This window comes from Anthonomus grandis, unplaced genomic scaffold, assembly GCF_022605725.1.
Source record: "Anthonomus grandis grandis unplaced genomic scaffold, icAntGran1.3 ctg00000527.1, whole genome shotgun sequence".
NCBI lineage: Eukaryota > Metazoa > Arthropoda > Insecta > Coleoptera > Curculionidae > Anthonomus > Anthonomus grandis.
Genome location: NW_026088527.1, coordinates 34,170 through 54,795, shown reverse-complemented (window position 1 = coordinate 54,795; position 20,626 = coordinate 34,170). Strand labels below are relative to the sequence as shown.

Below are 20,626 nucleotides of genomic sequence, written 5' to 3'. Positions count from 1 at the left end.
TTTATCCAATCACGTACGAAAACACTAATTTCATAATAATTCTTTGCCTATTTTTAAACTGCGTCCAGGATATAGGTCTTCGGAGTGCCAAAATCTCGACTTTTTCGGACATATCCTTGTCTCAGTTCTTTAATACCATCGGTATCATTCTAAGATTGTGTTTTTCTATCGTAGTTTATCCAATTACGTACGAAAACACTAATTTCATAATAATTATTTGCCTATTTTTAAACTGCGTTCAGGATATAGGTCTTCGGAGTGCCAAAATCTCGACTTTTTCGGACATATCCTTGTCTCAGTTCTTTAATACCATCGGTATCATTCTAAAATTGTGTTTTTCTATCGTAGTTTATCCAATCACGTACGAAAACACTAATTTCATAATAATTATTTGCCTATTTTTAAACTGCGTTCAGGATATAGGTCTTCGGAGTGCCAAAATCTCGACTTTTTCGGACATATCCTTGTCTCAGTTCTTTAATACCCTCGGTATCATTTTAAAATTGTGTTTTTCTATTGCAGTTTGTCCAATCACGTACGAAAACACTAATTTCATAATAATTATTTGCCTATTTTTAAACTGCGTTCAGGATATAGGTCTTCGGAGTGCCAAAATCTCGACTTTTTCGGACATATCCTTGTCTCAGTTCTTTAATACCCTCGGTATCATTTTAAAATTGTGTTTTTCTATTGCAGTTTGTCCAATCACGTACGAAAACACTAATTTCATAATAATTATTTGTCTATTTTTAAACTGCGTCCAGGATATAGGTCTTAGAAGTGCCAAAATCTCGACTTTTTCGGACATATCATTGTCTCAGTTCTTTAATACCCTCGGTATCATTCTAAAATTGTGTTTTTCTATTGCAGTTTGTCCAATCACGTACGAAAACACTAATTTCATAATAATTATTTGCCTATTTTTAAACTGCGTTCAGGATATAGGTCTTCGGAGTGCCAAAATCTCGACTTTTTCGGACATATCCTTGTCTCAGTTCTTTAATACCCTCGGTATCATTTTTAAATTGTGTTTTTCTAACGTAGTTTATCCAATCACGTACGAAAACACTAATTTCATAATAATTCTTTGCCTATTTTTTAACTGCGTCCAGGATATAGGTCTTAGGAGAGCCAAAATCTCGACTTTTTCGGACATATCCTTGTCTCAGTTCTTTAATACCTTCGGTATCATTCTAAAATTGTGTTTTTCTATTGCAGTTTATTCAATTACGTATGAAAACACTAATTTCATAATAATTCTTTGCCTATTTTTAAACTGCGTCCAGGATATAGGTCTTAGGAGTGCCAAAATCTCGACTTTTTCGGACATATCCTTGTCTCAGTTCTTTAATACCTTCGGTTTTATTCTAAAATTGTATTTTTCTATTGCAGTTTATCCAATCACGTACGAAAACACTAATTTCATAATAATTCTTTGCCTATTTTTTACCTGCGTCCAGGATATAGGTCTTAGGAGAGCCAAAATCTCGACTTTTTCGGACATATCCTTGTCTCAGTTCTTTAATACCCTCGGTATCATTCTAAAATTGTGTTTTTCTATTGTAGTTTGTCCAATCACGTACGAAAACACTAATTTCATAATAATTCTTTGCCTATTTTTTTACTGCGTCCAGGATATAGGTCTTAGGAGAGCCAAAATCTCGACTTTTTCGGACATATCCTTGTCTCAGTTCTTTAATACCTTCGGTATCACTCTAAAATTGTGTTTTTCTATCGTAGTTTATCCAATCACGTACGAAAACACTAATTTCATAATAAATATTTTCCTATTTTTAAACTGCGTCTAGGATATAGGTCTTAGGAGAGCCAAAATATTGACTTTTTCGGACATATTCCTGTCTCAGTTCTTTAATACCCTCGGTATCATTCTAAAATTGTGTTTTTCTATCGTAGTTTATCCAATCACGTACGAAAACACCCATTTCAGAATAATTATTCGCTTATTTTTAAACGTTTTTTTTGTGTTTTCGAAACTGCTATAAATCTGAACGAATTTCTTAATTTCAGGACGTGGCTCGAATCAAACCCAGAGATCTTCGGCAAATGGCTACGAGAAAACGCCTCGGACGGTTTACGGCAGAGGGCCCTGGAAGCCGTAACCACTTCCAAAGTGACGACCATCTCAAGCACCAACGAGACGCACCAGACGCGAGCAACGTCGTACGACTCGACCCCAAATAACCAAATTGAAATTTGGTACCCGCCGGTCGGGGGCGGTTCCTCCTCCTCCTCCTCCTCCGCCGCCGCCGCCGTCTCCGATTGCAATTTACAAAATGTCCGTCCACGTGCCGCCGCCGGTTTCCGTCACACCGTGGAGGAGGAATCGGATCTTTTCATGGAACTGATCCGGGATATCGCGAACGAGTTGAACATCGACGTACTCTGCCACAAGATCCTGAGGAACGTTTCGCTGTTGACCAACGCGGATCGCGGCAGTTTGTTTTTGGCTAAAGGATCGTGCGAGGGTCGTTATTTGGTGTCGAAATTTTTCGACGTACGAAACGACACGAGCTTCGACGAAGCGGTTCGGTTAGCACGGTCCGAAGAGATCCGAATACCGTTCGGGGTCGGGATTGCCGGTACGGTGGCGCAGAATAAGGTTATGATCAATATTAAAGATGCTTACAAGGTAAGTCTATGATCAGTACTTATAGGTGTTTCGGCTCTTCCGCGTCATCCTTCACCCAATCAACACGTGGTCGTTTCTTTCCTTTCCTATCCTTCGGATTCTTTTCCTAAACCTTTTCCTTTAAGAATTTAAGAATTAAATTTAGTGAAAGTATGAAGATCATTTTCGCGTCTATCCTTCACCCAGTCAACACGTGGCCGTTCTTTCCTTTCCGACCCTTTGAAACGCTTTCCTATACCCTTTCCTGCCCTTTGCCAGTGGTAGCTGAACCTATTCACGCCAGTAGCCAGGCCGGATGATGCCGTACATTTCAGTATTAACAATTGTGAAAATTATCGATTCGGGGAACAGGGTACATACCCGACGGTTTTCCCGAATCTCCAAATCGTGCTGGCAGATTGCTTCGTAGCAGAGCCATTAAACTAGCAAGTCCAAGGTGTTTCTGCTTGTATGGATCAACAGGGACGTAGAAGCAGATAAGAATGCACGACAAAATTAGAAAGGGATCCAAACAATTTTTAGTAGTTTTAGTACAGAGTGATGTGGACAAGGAGTTTTAAATTAATTAGTTTGACTCGTAAAAATCATTTGTACAGATTAGAATTCTAGACAGTATTAAGAATGTAGAGTCAATTAATCAATGCCAAAAATTAGACCGAATAAAAATATTCAAAACTTTTGTGCAATTTTAAGAAATCCCTCATTACAGAACAGTTTTGGATTTTCAAAAGTGTTAGAAGACGAGGTTTTAAGGATCGTAGGTAAATTAAATCCAAGCTACGGCTTTGGATGATATTAACATTAATACAATTAGAATACGCCTGCCTTTCCTATTATCTTATATTACGTGTGCAATAAATTATTGTTTAAAAAACTGAGACGAGGATATCAAAGACAGGACACGAAAAATCAGTCATAAGATCAAGATTTTGACTCATTTAGGACCTATATCCTGGACGCAGTTAAAAAATAAGCAAGGATTTATTTTGAAATAAGTGTTTTCATACATAATTGGATAAACCACAGTAGAAAAACACAATTTTAGAATGATACCGAAGATGTTCAAAAATTGAGACAGGGATTTGTCTGAAAAAGTCAACATTTTGGCACTCCTAAGATCTATATCCTGTACGCAGTATAAGAATAAGCGAAGAGTTATTATAAAAAAAGTGTTTTCACTATTTCAAATCTACCACTCTATAAAACCGTCGAAAGTCCCATAGAACGTCTTCACTAAACTTCTTCAAAAAACCCCAATTTACATCTCGCTTAAGGCTGACTGACGTCACATCGCCCAAATTAAGTTTTAATCAGGAAAAAGGACGACAAGAGGCAAAAGCGAGAGCGATATGTCGCCCAATTCTTACCCTCTATCTGTCTACACGTGCCGGTACGAAAATTGTGTTTCCCTTGGTGTCTTTATATTGAGGGCATAACGCGTCTTCTTTGTTACCATTTTTCATATAATTTAAACACTACAGAGAAGTAATAAAGATTTTTTTATATCAAGATTGAGATGAACATTTAAGAGGATAAGAGGAAAAACTTTTCGGGCTTTCAAATTTTTTTTTGCAATTTTTTGTTGCCCAACACGTGGGAGATTAAGTTCAATTTTCCGTTTCAGGATCCGCGTTTTAACAATGAAATCGACCTGAGGACCGGCTACAAGACGGATCTGATCCTGTGCATGCCCATATGCAACTACGAGGGCGACGTGATCGGGGTCGCCCAAATAATCAACAAAACCGACGACTCGCCGGAGTTTTCCAAACAGGACGTGGAACTTTTCCAGCGTTATTTGACGTTTTGCGGGATCGGTATCCAGAACGCGCAGCTCTTCGAGGTTTCCGTCCTGGAATACAAGAGGAATCAGGTCAGTCGAGAACCTCTTGTTTTCGTTATTTTAAATAGTCAATTTGAAGATGAGATTACTTTCGTAGAAATTCTTGAAGGTCCTGCTTGGACTGTATTGATTCATAAGCAGCTTTTACTTTTAAACAGGATCACCTTTGATACGAAATGAAACTCTAAAGTTGTGTCTGTTTTATGCAATAAAATGCAAATAATGATAAGCCGCCTTCTCAATATCGGTTAACCTCCTTCCCCCTCAGACGGTTTTGCATTGGAAAGTGGATAAATTTCCATTTTATCGGGTCAACTTTGGACTTTTTGTGAGGGCCATCATGTAGACGGTCCCTTTTTATGAACTCGGAACGTCGTAATAAATCTACGGTGCTAAAGAACGTTTTATCGCAGATGCGTGGATACCCAACAAATTCTAAAATATTGAAAAGGAGGAAACTTTATTAACTTTCAAGGCGGAAAAGTAAAAGAGATTTGTGAAATTAATATCCTGTTTGTTGGCTTAGGGTCCGATAAGGGGGTACGGAATTTAATATTCTTGTAGTTTCTTTAAGAAGTTTGTTTATACCTGGAAATGTTTCGAGGTTTGTAGGGAGAAAGTTTCTTGATTTTTATTAGATTTAAGAGGAACATGAAGGTTTAATGGGGATAAAATCGCTGCGGAGATAATAAAGGGAAAACCTGGTTTTATGGGGTAATAAGTCGTTTTAAATCATGACAGTGATAAAATTATACTGTTTATATTAACTTTTTTACTTTTCAAGATAAATAAATGAAATTTGGTATATCGATAGAATAGTTATAAGAGCATCTTTTGTCACATTCTATTGTTTTCCATCACTTCCGGTTTAACAGAAAATTACACTAACTTTCTTATTTTATACGGGAACATATCGACTTTTTCTTCATTGGTAAACATTTCAAATATTAGCAAATATATTTAAAGAACAAATAAATTAATATGTCATGTATTATGCCAATTAAAAAATAAATGAAGAACGCGTGAAAACGCATCCTAATTAAGAAATCAAAGATTTATATGCTATTTTTATTAATTAAATGCGTTTATTTATGTAAGTTAGTTTTTTTGTCCTTATGGGCTTATTTGTCAACCGATTTAAAAGATAATCATATCAAATTATTGGGCAAAAAAAACGTAATTTATAAGTGGTTTGATGGGGCTGGGTCCCTATAATGTGCTATTAAAAAAAAAAGTAAACGCCAAAATTTATGGTTTGGACATTTTAAACAGGCGTGTAAAAGATTTAAGACATAAAATGCAATGAAAACTATTTTTCCGTGATTACTTGAATAAAAATTAAGACTTTGAACACATTCGTGGTACCCTATTTTAAAATTTAAATAAAAAAAATTTTTTTCTATAAGCATAAAACAAAAAAAAGAAAATACAGTATCATTGTTTTCAGAATAATAATTTTGATCGAAATACGTAATCATATCCCAAGTGTCCCATTTAAAATAAGAAAGTTAGTGTCACTTTCTGTTAAACCAGAAGTGATGAATTTCTATTCTACGATTCTATTCTATCGATATACCAAATTTCATGTGTTTATCTTGAAAAATAAGGAAGTTCTTTAGTGTTTTTTACCCTTTTTTTCTGTGCCACCCGGTATGAGCCAGTGTTTTTTTTTACTGGTTTTTGAGTCGAACACTTTTTTAACCACCACAGGTGAGATTATCAATGATGAAAAATCACTGTCACTCTTCTGCTTAGGTTTCTTTTTCCAAAAGCGGTTATTTATTTGGATTCTTAAATTAATTTTCCAAGAAAGTGGTTTCTTTGCCTCCAAGCAGTTAAACATTTTCAGTTCTTTTTAAGTTTTTTTATGTGTTTCAGGCAGTCCAGAACTTCCAGGCAAATAAAGTAATTTTTTATTGCCAAAAATTGCATTGAACAGTTTTATTTTTTAGGACCTGAATAAAATATTATTTTCCTTACAAGAAGATTTATTTTTTTTTTATTTTTCCTTTCAGGCTTTTGAGAACTTTTAGACAGATTTAGTACGTAATTTTTAATTACACGCAATTAATGTTTTTTTTTAATATGTTTAACCTCTGCCACTGACTTCAAATTGTTGATAGTTGCAGACTATTTATTCCCTTTTTAAAATCAGGATGATAAACACTTTTCAGGTTGATTAACTCTTTCAGTCACAATTATTTGTAAGGACTTTAAAAATTCTGATATTTTAAAAATGATGTCATATGCTTAGCAGAAAGCCATTTTACCTTAAAAAATTCTTTTTAAAAAAACATTTTTTTAAGATAAAATGCCTGCCAAAGGGTTGCTTCATGATGAAATAAAAGTATGTATAAAATTACATATAAAATCAAACTTTATTTTATTATTGCTTATTAAAAGCTACAAAACAGTTTTTATTTTTTGTCAAGCATAAAATGCACTTTACATTTTTCACAAAAAATCCGAGAAGTACCTTTACAGCCCGGAAGTTTGCATCTTGAAGCTGATTGTTTATCCTCGTGAAGAGAAAAATGTCCTGTATTGTCGAAGCGCACATCTAGTTTTTTGGTAGTGGACTTAAAAGTGATTCATTTGAAGGTCTTCCTCTTTTTCTTGATACAGCATTACACGCGATCAAAGCTTCTGCGACGTGGCTCCTGAAATGTATCAAATCCAAGATTTCTTTCGATGGAATGCCCATTTCTTGTGCTTTTTGTCTATACTCAAACCATGCGGTAGTACAAGCCATGTCGTTGGCATGTGTAAACATTCGCAAAGTCCACTTCCGTGATCTAATGAATGTTCTGTAAATCGAAATCATGCAATCTAACTACTTATCAACGCCGCCCATGTAACGGTTATAAGTTTTTACTACTTCTGGTCTCGGCACCATGACGTACTCTTTACTGACTTTATTCCAGCGACGGCAGTTATCTCCATAGGCCATGAGGCCATAAACAGAGGCTTGTTGTCATACCATTTGGTCATAATAACTTCATTATCTTCACTAATAATGTCTTCCATAGATACGCGTTGCTTTTCCTTGTCTGAGGTGAATGGTGGCTTATTGAATTTATCTTTTCTAGCTGTGCATGTGGCATATTTATTTTTATGCCTAAGAAATTGCAATAAATTATAATTGGAGAAATAATTGTCAAAATACAACTGAATATTTTGTACGTCTATTCTTGTTGATAATTTTGCTACAACAGCACCTGCAAGGCCGAAAACTTTTTTTTCTATGTCTTCTAATTTGGTTGTTGATCCTTCATATACAGGGTGTCCCAGCGAAAACGAAACAGAGGTATTTTTGTTATGAAAAAAATTTTTTTTTACAAAAATCTCGAACAAGTCGATTTTATTCTCGAGGGGGACAACTGTTCCTTACCAAGGCACCTTCATACCAGTAACCCTCTTCGAGGGGGTGGGATAACCCCTAAAATCTTAAATAGAAAGAGGGGTCGTGTGATACCTTATTTTAAAGGTCTTTTAATTTTGAATATAACTGCCAAATTTGAAGTGGCTAAAATTTTTTATCCGGATATGACAGCTTGTCAATATTGTAGAAACAGCGAAAATGAAAAAGGTATTTTGAACTCTGTTTTGGATAATATTTTTAAAAGAATAAGGAAGTCCTAATTTCAAAAGGGTCACTTATTAATTAAGAGGCCACCCTAATACCTGGAACCCTTTACGAGGGGTTGAAAGCACCCCTTAAATCTTAAATCGAAAAAGGGGTCGTGTCATTCTTTATTTTGAAGGCCTTTTTACTCTGAATTTAAATGGTGACTTCTAAGTGACTGATGGATATCTTGTGGATATAAAAATAGCAATAAATACAATCTTTACTGCCAGTAAAAGTGGAGAGATAAGAAATACCTACTCTTTTCCTTTTGTGTCTTTTAAATAAAACAAGTTTATTTAAATTACGTCAATTTATTAAATGTGCAAATTATGCCCCGCCTACTTCCATGCAGGAATACAGGTTTTACTCAAAACGATGCCTGACGTTTTTTAGAACTTCAGGTGTTATCATCTGACACTCGTTTATAATTCTCTGGCGTAAGTCTTCTAGGGTGTCCTAAATGCCCCCATAAAAAAAATCTAATGGGGTTAAATCGGGTGACCTAGCTGGCCATTCCATAAAAGGTCCTCTCCTTCCAATCCAACGATCAGGAAATATCTTATCAAGATATTGCCTCACACCTCACATAATGTGGAGGCGCTCCGTCTTGTTGAAAAACGACTTGATCAACATCAGAATGATTTCCGCCTTCCATTATTTCTACTATTCTTGGATATACGGCATTTTCCAAGAGATCTCGGTACATTTCTCCATTCAAATTTCCGGGCAGAAAAAATGGACCAACAATGGAGCTGCCCAAGATTCCCGCCCAAACATTTAACTTCTCAGGGAACTGGGTATGAACTTCACGAAACTGGCCCGGATTTGCATTTGACCAGTAGCGACAGTTATGAAGATTTACGTTGCCATTAAGAAAAAAAGTACATTCATCTGAAAAGCAAATGTTGTAAATAAGACGCGAATTAACAGTTATCATATCACTCATTGCACTCGTCTGTCAAAATCGTCCTCATTCAGTTCTTGCACCAGATGAATTTTGTAAGCATGGAATTTATTATTCTTAAGTATCCTATGAACACTACTTTTGCTTACTCCTGTACTCGTCGCCAATTTTCTGACACTTATTCCTGGCTCGACATGAAGTTGACCTAGGACAGTTATTTGCATTGCTTCATTGACAACAACAGCATTTTGAACCTCACGCTTTTTATTTAAGACACTGCCAGATTCCCTAAATTTAGCAACTATTTCTAGAACGTATTTTCTGTTGACTCGTTTTTCTGGATGAAGGTCATTAAATTCTTGTACCGTTCTATTGGCACAATTGTTATGCCGAAAGAAAAACTCTATCATCTCAACCCTCTCTGCAGTAGAATAAACCATTGCTAACAGTGTTTCAACACGTAAAAGACTGGGTAATAATTTAAATAAATGCTGCTTTATGAAAAAAGTACCAATGATATTTAGCAAGCTAAATAAATGCTTCAGATTTTTGTTTTTATTTATGATATGCTGATAAGGTGTAATAACAATAATATTAACAATACTAATAAATTTTTAATCATGTTTTAATGATCCAATAAAAAAAATTGTAAGAAAGGGTTTCAGGCATAAAGGTTTATTTAAAGCATTTTTTCCAGAATTTTATTTGGCTTTCATATCCAGAAGAAATCCATCAGTCACTCAGAAGTCACCATTTAAATTTAAAGTGAAAACGCTTTCAACATAAGGTATAACACGATCCCTCTTTCTGTTTAAGATTTAAGGGGTGCTTTCAACCCCTCGTAAAGAATTCCAGGTATTAGATGGCCTCTTAATTAATAAGTGACCCCTTCGAAAATAGGATTTCCTTGTTCTTTTAAAAATATTATCCAAAAAAGAGTCCATAATACCTTTTTCATTTTTGCTGTTTCCGCAATTTTGACAAGCTGTTTTATCCAGAGAAATAATTTTAGCCACTTCAAATTTGGCAGTTATATTCAGAATTAAAAGACCTTTAAAATAAGGGATCATACGACCCCTCTTTCCATTTAGGATTTTAGGGGTGATTCCACCCCCTCGAAGGGGGTTGCTGGTATGAGGGTGCCTTGGTAAGGAAAAGTTGTCCCCCTCAAAAATAAAATCGACGTGTCCGAGATTTATGAAAAAAAATATTTTTTTCATACCGAAGCCCCTGTATAATAAAATCGTAGAGTGTCCCACTTTTTCCACACAGAGCGAAAATTTTTATACCCCATGGTGACGGTTTATTTTTTACATACTGCTTTACGTTCAAGGAGCCCTTGAAGGGGACCATTTGTTCATCAATGCATAGCTCACTTTCTAAAGGCAGAGATATACATCTTTGTCTTATTGCATCAACAAGAGGCCTTACAGAAACGATCATTGTTTTGTGGATCCTTTTCCTCGACATTCACAAAATGAACATGCATTCGAATTTTAAAAAAAAAATCTGTTGGGAGCCATAGAATTTGCTATACGAGGTATTCTTAAGTTTGAATCCCAATAGAAACGAACCCGGGGATAGTGCAAATTTCCCATAATTATGTGAATTCCCACAAAATTTTTATGCTCTTCTTGTGTGGTATTTTTAAATTAGCATAAAGATTGGTGTATTTAGTCATGCCCTCAAATAATTCATTAGTGAAATATTTTTTTTAAAAATATGAAGGACTTTCCAAGGTAACATGTTGTTCAACATTTTTTTTATACCACGGTATTGGGGGAGTAAGATAGGTGACATATCTTCTCCAACGTATGTTTTTTTTTCATCGTAAGATCATTTTCGAGAAAAAACTCTGTCACACTAATAGTAGATTCCTTGTTCTGGACATTTATTACGTCACGTACAGAAGATTCGCCGACTATTACCTGCTCACTTACGTCCTCTGTATTTTCTTGATGCTCTTCCAAACCATCAACAATTTCATCTTCGTGTCTATCAAGCAGCTAGTTCATATCATTTTTGTTCAGAATTTTTAGAAAACCATTTATTTTATAACAAATAAATCATTACTAGTTTACAAATTTTACCATTTATATCTTCATTCTCATCGCTTAGATATTCTATGTCTGACATCTCCTCTGCTAGAGCGACCAATTCCTCATAAGATAACGGTTTATTTTTGCTCATTATGACTGATTTCTTACAACCTTTTTTTCCAAATTCTGAAAAATTTTATACCGGTTAGTCACACCGTCGCCAAATGACGACGCATAATATTAAAAAAATACCCTCACTCCATTTACTTAGTAATACTTTTACTTAGTAATTACATTTACACTTATACATTTTACATTACTTATAAACATTTACTTAGTAATACTTACCGCTAAGCAAACAAACAACCCTTGAAAACAAAAACGTATGTAAATCAAACTTCAACTCGATTTGGTATTTAAATAATCGTCAATGTTATGACTGCCCGGCGTGCCCACGTGCAAACATTTAAAACAACTAATAAGCCAAGCGCGATCAAAATTCGGATGAAATAACACAGATGGTATTGAGTGTTTAAATGCGTTAAATACCTTGTCGCCAATTGCTTAGAATATAATAGAATAGAATATATATTCTACATCGTCTAAATTGACTAATCGGCAAAAATCGCATACTTTCTGAATAAACGTAATTAGATTTGTATGTCGTCAAATGACGACGCAGTGACTGAAAGGGTTAAATTTTTCATTTGTCCAGGAATTAATATTTTCATCCTAAGCAGTTGCAAAATTTGATTTCCTGATAAATAAATTATTGTTTTCCAGGTAGTTGAACCTATTTCTTTTAGGCGATGTTTTCAAGAGAATTAAATAATTTTTTCACTGAATTATCCTTTTTTGGAAAAAATATTTTTTACTTATAGGCAGTTGAAAAAACCTATATTCACCCAACCAAATTGCTTATTTTTAAAAACCAGCTAGTTTTCCTAAGAAAATGACTCTTTCTTCTATTCAGGCAAAAAATCACTTATTTCCCGCCCCTTGCCCTTAACCCTGCATAAATCCTTCTTGCTACCAAAATAATGAATTAACTTTTGCCTTTTCAAGAGATCAAAACTCATCAAAAAAATTAATTAAATCTATTCCAGATCCTGCTCAATCTAGCCCGCAGTATATTCGAGGAGCAAAACAATCTGGAATGTCTGGTTACGAAAATAATGAGGGAAGCCCAGGATTTACTGAAATGCGAACGATGCGCGGTTTACCTTTTGGATCTGGATTGCTGCGAAGCGGTAAGCACTTAATTCCGCTTACTTTTGAACGTAACGTTTTATTTTTTTTTTGTTTGTTTTAAAGCGCCTCAATTCAGGTGCTTTAATGTGAAGTTTTAAGGGTGTCGTAACCGGTAAATTTTCCCGAGGCCTTAGTTACATGAAAATTAACGGTCCCGAGCCATAACGGTCATTTAGGGAGGCTCTCGGGTCCTACGGAATTGCCAATTAAATTTTATATGGCGGGGTTATTATTATATGAGAGAGAGAGAGCTATTAAAGTAAATAGGAAAATGTTTTAATAATTAACGTTTATATAGGGTAAAACATTTTGAGGGACACTCTATAGTCAAGGAAATTTGAGTTTATCCAAATATTTCGTTCTTTTTTTCTAAAAGTAAAATATTTTTGAAAACTTAGGCCTAAGTTTTTCTTTACTCCTCAATAATATAATTATTATTATATTTATTGGTTTAAGTGTTAATATTGTTAATTGTCAAGAAATTTGGTCAATGAGGGTGAACATCAGTTTAGAAACTTCGAGTTTTAACCAGCTTTTGGGACATTTTGCGCAGTTTAAATGTTGCTCTCATTTTTATTATTTACTGAAAATTCCTCTAGGTAATTGAATTTTGATTCATTGGGAATCCTTCTATATTCCATTCGCTTAATATATTTACATAGTGTGCCAGAATAAATTTAAAGGAGTTTTTAATTTTTTCCAGGCAGTTGAAGATCTCTCTTGATATTTAATTTTATTTATAATTTTGGTGAATTTATTGGAAGTCCTGTAAGATTTCATTTATGAATACATAGTGTTCAAGAATAAATTTAAAGGAGATTACCAATTTTTTCCAGGTAATTGAACCCTTCGCTAATTTGGTCCAGGCAGTTGAATGTCTCTCTCTCATTTTTATTATGTACCAGGAAAATCTTCTCGATAGTTAAATTTTCATGTATTGGGAGTCGTATGATATTCCATTTATTTCCTATATATGCAAAATAATTAAATAATGTACAAGGGGTTGAGAAAATTTAAATTTTTGTGAAAAACCGGAGCCTCTACAAAGTGCTTATAACTCAAAAACTACTTAAGACAGAAATTTGAAATTTCTCATAAAGATTGCCTTATTAATTTCATTAGATGCCTATTTCAGGCTTTTTTAATTGATGTGCAAGGGGTTGAAAAAAATTGAAATGTTTGTTAAAAGGTTGATTTTTTTATAAAAATCACAACATAATGCTTATAACTCAAAAATCACTAAAGATAGAAATTTGAAAATCGGTATACAAATTGCTTAATTAATTTCATTAGATACCTATTTCAGGGTTTTTTTTATTATTTTACAAGGGGTTAAAAAATTTTGAATTTTTGTAAAAAAGTTGATTTTTTTTAATAAAAATCACCCCAAAATGCTTGAGAATAATTAAACATAATTTTCTAAATATTCAATAAGATAGTGTTCATTTTCCTGGAAATTTATTCAGGAAATGTTGATTTTTCTTTTCAGGCAGAAAAATTCCAGGCAGTTAAAGTAAATTTTATTTTCTTCCAGGCAGTTGAAGTTTTATTATTTTACTTACTTAGGTAATTTATGCTTTTTTTCCGAAATATTAATGAAATTGTACTCGTTTTCCAGAATATTTCAATTATTTTTCTCTTTTCCAGAAAATTGGTTTCTTTTCCTTAATATTTATTTTTTTCATTCTGTGACGTAGAAAATCCAATTTTTCTAAAAAAATGTTTTTTTCCTTCCAGGCACTTTGGCATTAATTTTTTTGAGTAAATTCAATTTATTTTCAAGAACTTTATGCCTAACTTTGTTTATTTTTATTCGATTGATAATAAATTTTTTCCCAAAACTGGATAAAAATAAAAATTCAACTGCCTGGCAGAAAAACGTAAATAAAAGCCTAGTTTTAAAAAAAATAATTTTTGAAATTATTGACTACTATTAATTAAAATATAAATTTATTTTCTTAAAAAAAATTAAATATTACTGATTTATTTTAGATTAATAATATTCCTATCAGATCCTAGGGAATATCATTTATTACCTGGGAAACTCCAGGTTTTTTTTCAACTGCCTGGAAGAAAAAATCACTTTTTTTAAAACTGCAACCGAAAGCCTGTAAGCATAGAAAAAATTCCAGGCAGTTTTACTCAATTTATTTTTTTTTCCAGGCAGTTGAAGCTTTATTGTCTTACTAGCAGGTTATTTATACTCGGTTCTAAGATCTGAGTGAAATTATATCAGTTTTCCAAACAAATTAAATTATTTTTCGCTTTTCCAGAAAATTGAATTCTTTCTCTAAAAATTGGGTTTTTTCCATTCTATGAAATTTTTTTTCAATAATTTATTATATTTCCATAATATTTCCATTCAATAATTTATTTTTTTTTTAAATATTCATTTTCTTCCAGGCACTTTTTCAATAATTTTTTTAAATTAATTTTTAAGCACTTTATCCCTAATTTTCATTATTTTCAGACAGTTGATATTTCTTTTACAAAAACTGGATAAAAATCAAAATTGATTTGTCGGGAAGAAAAACTTAAATAAAACCCGAATGTCTAGAAAATAAAAAAAATATTGAAGACTATTGTTTTGAAAATATTAAAAATTGCTTAAGTCATCCTGGATGAATATCATTGCCCAAAGGTCTTAGGAAATAACATTGAAAAGAACTATCTGGAAAATTCCAACTTGCATTTCAACTGCCTGGAAGAAAAAGGCGAATTCTTTGAATATCGAAACCAAACAAATATTCCAGGCAATTAAAGTAAATTTAATTTTCTTCTAAGTAGTTAAAGTTTTATTTATTTACTTCCAGGCAATTTATGCTTTTTTCCCATATATTGATGAAATTGTATTTGTTTTCCAAAATATTTAAATTATTTTTCTCTTTTCCAGAAAATTGGTTTCTTTTCCTAAATATTTTTTTTTTCATTCCTTGACGTAGAAAATCCAATTTTTTCAAAAAAATATTTTTTTCCTTCCAGGCACTTTGCCATTAATTTTTTTGAGTAAAATTAATTTATTTTCAGGAACTTCATGCCTAACTTTGTTTATTTTTATTCGATTGATAATATATTCTTTCCCAAAACTGGATAAAAATAAAAATCCAACTGCCTGGAAGAAAAACGTAAATAAAACCTCAGTGTCTTGAAAATAAAAAACTAATAAATTTTGAAATTATTAATTATTATTAATTAAATTATAAATTTATTTTCTTAAAGACAATTAACTGATTTATTCTAGATGAATAATATTTCCATCAGATCCTAGGGAATATCATTAACTACCTGGATAACTGCAGGTTTTGTTTCAACTGCCTGGAAGAAAAAAGCATTTTTTTAAAAACTGCAACTAAAAGCCTGTAAGCATAGAAAAAATTTTCCAGGCAGTTTTAGTCAATTTATTTTTTTCCAGGCAGTTGAAGCTGTATTGTCTTACTAGGAGGTTATTTATGCTTGGTTCTAACATTTGAGTGAAATTATATCACTTTTTCAAACAAATTAAATTATTTTTATCTTTTCCAGAAAATTGGTTTCTTTCCCTGAATATTAGGCTTTTCCATTCTGTCACGTAAATAATTCATTTTTTTTTCTTCCAGACACTTTTTCAATAATTTTTAGGCACTTCATTCCTAATTTTGTTTATTTCAAGACAGTTGATATTTCTTTTTTCAAAAACTGGATAAAAATGAAAATTGAACTGTCTGGAAGAAAAACTTAAATACAACCCGAATGTCTAGAAAATAATAAAATATTGAAGACTATTTTTTTGAAAATTATTAAAAATTGCTTAAGTCATCCTAGATAAATATCATTGCCTAAAGGTCTTAGGAAATAACATTGGAAAGAACTGTCTGGAAAATTCCAACTTGCATTTCAACTGCCTGGAAGAAAAAGGCAAATTTTATTAATATCGAAACCAAACAAATATTCCAGGCATTTAAAGTAAATTTAATTTTATTCTAGGCAGTTGAAGTTTTATTTACTCACTTCCAGGCAATTTATGTTTTTTTCCAAGATATTAATGAAATTGTATTTGTTTTCCAGAATATTTAAATTATTTTTCTCTTTTCCAGGAAATTGGTCTGTTTTCCTAAATATTTATTTTTTTTTATTTTGTGACTTAAAAAATCCATTTTTTCTGAAAAAATATTTTTTTCCTTCCAGGCACTTTGCCATTAATTTTTTTGTGTAAATTTAATTTATTTTCAGGAACTTCATGCCTAACTTTAAACGTAAATAAAACCCCAGTACATAGAAAATTATCAAATTTTGAAATTATTGACTATTATTAATTAAAATATAAATTTATTTTTTTGAAAAAAATTAAATATTACTGATACTAGATGAATAATATTTCCATCAGATCCTAAGGAATATCATTAACTACCTGGAAAACTCCAGGTTATATTTCAACTGCCTGGAAGCGTAGAAAAAATTCCAGGTAGTTTTAGTCAATTTATTTTTCTTACAGGCACTTTTTCAATAAATTTTAGGCACTTCATATATACATCTTGATATTTCTTTTACAAAAACTGCATAACAATGAAAATTGACTGGAAGAAAAATTTTAATACGCCCAGAATGCCTAGAAAATGAAAAAAAAATTAATAAATTTGAAATTTATTAAAAATTGCCTAATTGTCCTAAATATCCCCAATGTCTACATTGGTTATAGGTCTTAGGAAATAATATTGGCAGCAACCAATCTGGAAAATTCCAACTTGCATTTAAACTGCCTGGAAAAAAGGGAAATTTTTTAAATATCCAAACCAAATACTTGAAAACATAACAAATATTCCAGGTAATTAATTAATAAAATTTAATTTTGTTCTAGGCAGTTGAAGTTTTATTTACTCACTTTCAGGCAATTTACACTTTTTTCCAAGATATTAATGAAATTGTATTTGTTTTCCAAAATATTTAAAATATTTTTCTCTTTTCCAGAAAATTTGTATTAAAATTTTTCTTTAAATTTTGTGACATAGAAAACCCAATTTTTTCAAGAATTTTTTTTTTCTTTCCAGGCACTTTCCTATTGATTTTTTTAAGTAAATTTAATTTTTTTCAGGAATTTCATCCCTAATTTTGTTTATTTTCAGACAATTGATTGATTCCTTTTCAAAAACTGAGTAAAAATGAGAATTCAACTGCCTAAAAGAACAATGTAAATAAAACCCGAATGCCTGAAAAAAAAATTAATAAACTTTAAAATTATTGACTATTATGAAGTAAAATATAAGCATATTTATTCTGAAAAAATTCAAAATTACTTAGTCATCCTGGATGAATATTATTGGGTCTTATATAATAACATTTACTGCAAGAAAAAAGTCATTTTTTAAAAACCGGAAATAAATACCTGGAAGGATTATACAAAATCCTGCAGCTCATATTACTTTTCCTAATGTGATAAAGATTAATAAACGTGCAATAAAAACGTGTAATATATTCTATAATTTCCGGAAAATCGGTTTCTTTTTTTCCCAAAAAAAATGGTATTTTACTGAAAAAAAAACACTTATTTTTAATAAATTTTAATTTTTCATCACTTGCGCGTCTCAAAAATAAAACACGCTTAATAAGATCGAGGATCTCCCCCTATTTAACTCACTAAACCGATTGTCCTCATTCCGGCAATAGAGCGAAATCATTTATATAAATCGAGCTTTAAGCAGCGTCGATTTAGTAATTGAACCCGCTCTCTACTCCTCCGGGAAAATCCTGGATGCACTTAACGAGAGTTTAAATTAGCGCAATGAGAACCGAACAACGACTCACTTAATTTGCGAATTTTAAATTCTAGTTTAATAGGATTTAATTTACGTTTGTTTCAGAATCATTTGCAACGCATCGTGGAACGGCCTGGAAAAGCGATCCAGAGGCACGCCCCTTTGAATCGTATGATCAACGGCACGATCACCGGCCAGGATATGATCGATAATTTCTTTAAGAAACCAAGTCCGTTCACCACCATTTTTGAATTGCGAGAGGGAGGCACCAAGACGTTAGTTTCCAGGTAAATATTTAGTTAGATAAGTGAGAAAGGGCGCGATATAAGTGAGTTTAATATAGACCCAACAGGAGCGAAGAGGAAGAAGTGAAACTCGAGTTTGTTAAGGAAATTTGGGAGTTAAATAACTGTCTTAAAAGACCTTAGAACTCAGTGCCAAGAGTATAAATTTTTAACCCCGAAGGTATAAATTGGGGTGGTTTTCGCCCTCAGGGTGGGGAACACGAGTTGCCCGACATTTGTGAGTTTCTGTTTTGGGAATAATTTACGCTTTTGTTCTGTCGGGGGTTCTGCAATTATGCAGTTTCGGTGAAAGGTAAATATTTGCCAGAGAAGTTTCTTGGCTTAATTAAGATGATTATAAAGGGTCTCAAGTAGGTGAAACTGATATTTTGAGTGTGACAATAGTTAGGCTGTAACTGGCAGAAGAAATTCACACTTTTCCTTATTGAAATAAAATTTGGATTTTTTCAGGCAGTTGAAGATGGTTTGTTTAGTTTTAGGCGGATTTTCTAGTGTAATTTGTCTGTTAAAAGATGATACTTGACACTTGACTATTTTAAGAAAAAACATTATTTACTATTTAGCCATCTAGTAAAATAGGTGAAACTGCTTGGGAAAATTAAGGTTTTACTGCAAAAATTGCGTGCAAGAAAAAAATATAATAATATATATATAATAAAATATATTGTTAGTAAACAGGAATAAAATGCCTGGAAAAATTTAAAAATTCGATTAAAGTAAATTTTATTTTTTGCCTGAATAAAATGAATAAATCAGGCTTTAAGTACCCGGAAGATATAAGCTATTTTATTTCGTAGAACCAATTTATTTTTAGGAAATAATAACAAAATGCCGAGAAAATTAAAAATTGTCAATGTGAAACTGCTTGAATATGAAAAAAATCAGGTTTTAGTTGCCTGGAAAGTTTTAAATTCGACTTTGTTTGCCGGGAAATTATGAACTGCATAAGGTACTTGAAAAAAAAATTGTTTTTGAAAAACAGGGCTGAAATTTCAAAAATTATCAATAAAAAATTGCGTGAAAGTAAAAGAAAAACAAACAACATTAAAAAGTAGTCATGAGAAACTGCATGAATATAAAAAAAAGTATGTCAAGTGCCTGGAAGAAAAAATATATTTTCGAAAAACAAGAAGCATTAAAAAGCATGTTAAGTCAAGTCAGGATAGACGAAATCACTTTCAAACCGAACTAATTGTAAATGAAGAAGAAAGAATATAAATAGGTGAGCATTCAAAAAGTCAAGATATATTTGAAAATTAAGTAGAGGACCTTCATTGATAAAAATGTACAAGAAAATACTTCATGATCAGAGGCTATACACCACAATTTTTCTGGTGCGATAATGGTTAGGCTGTAACTAGCAGGAGAAATACACAGTATTCCTTATTGTCTGGAAATAAAATTTGGATTTTTCCAGGCAGTTGGAGCCGATTTTTTCAATTCTAGGCGGATTTTCTAGTATAATTTGTCTGGTAAAAAAATCTCTTTTTCAACTACTTGACATTTGACCATTTAAAGGAAAAACTTTTAAAAAAACATTATTTACTATTTAGCCATCTAGTAAAATAGGTGAAACTGTTTGGGAAAATTAAGGTTTTACTGCAAAAACTGCGTGAAAGAAAATATATATTGTTAGTAAACAGGAATAAAATGCCTGGAAAAAATTAAAAATTCATTTAAAGTAAATTTTATTTTTTGCCAGCTTGATTTTGTTTACTTCCAGGTAGTTCGTATATCGGGTCCCAAATCCTGAATAAAATGAATAAATCAGGCTTCAAGTACCTGGAAGATATAAGCTATTTTATTTCGTAGAATCAATTTATTTTTTTGGAACAAGTAGTTTAAAGTATATGAGAATATATTGAAAGATTTATCACAGGAGTGCCTTTACTCAATAAGGTCTTTCATCTTTTGTAAAACAACCAATAATTAAATACCTGGTGGTCAAAATATTGTGATTTTAAACAAAATGCCTGGAAAATTGAAAATTATCAATGTGAAACTGCCTGAATATGGAAAAAATCAGGTCTTAATTGCCTGGAAAATTTTAAATTCGACTTTATTTGCCTGGGAGTTATGAACATGAATTGTTTTTGAAAAACAGGGCTGGAATTTCAAAAATTTCCAATAAAAAATTGCGTGAAAGTAAAAGAAAAACAAACAACACTAAAGAGTAAATCATGAGAAACTGCATGAATATAAAAAAGTATGTCAAGTGCCTGGAAGAAAAAATATATTTTTGAAAAACAAGAAGCATTAAAAAGCATGTTAGGTCAA

The 20,626-nt window shown here is 32.2% G+C and overlaps 1 protein-coding gene across 1 annotated transcript in view; it reads left to right on the top strand.

Moving 5' to 3' along the window:
* Positions 1–2,028: 2,028 nt before the first annotated feature.
* The window catches only part of LOC126749715 (cGMP-specific 3',5'-cyclic phosphodiesterase-like), a gene marked incomplete at its 5' end in the record, with an annotated part of 44,462 nt that continues 25,864 nt past the window's right edge, over positions 2,029–20,626 (top strand). Inside the window, 4 exon segments of the mRNA XM_050459400.1 lie at positions 2,029–2,650; positions 4,275–4,523; positions 12,171–12,314; positions 18,150–18,331. Coding sequence (XP_050315357.1) covers positions 2,029–2,650; positions 4,275–4,523; positions 12,171–12,314; positions 18,150–18,331 — 1,197 coding nt within the window.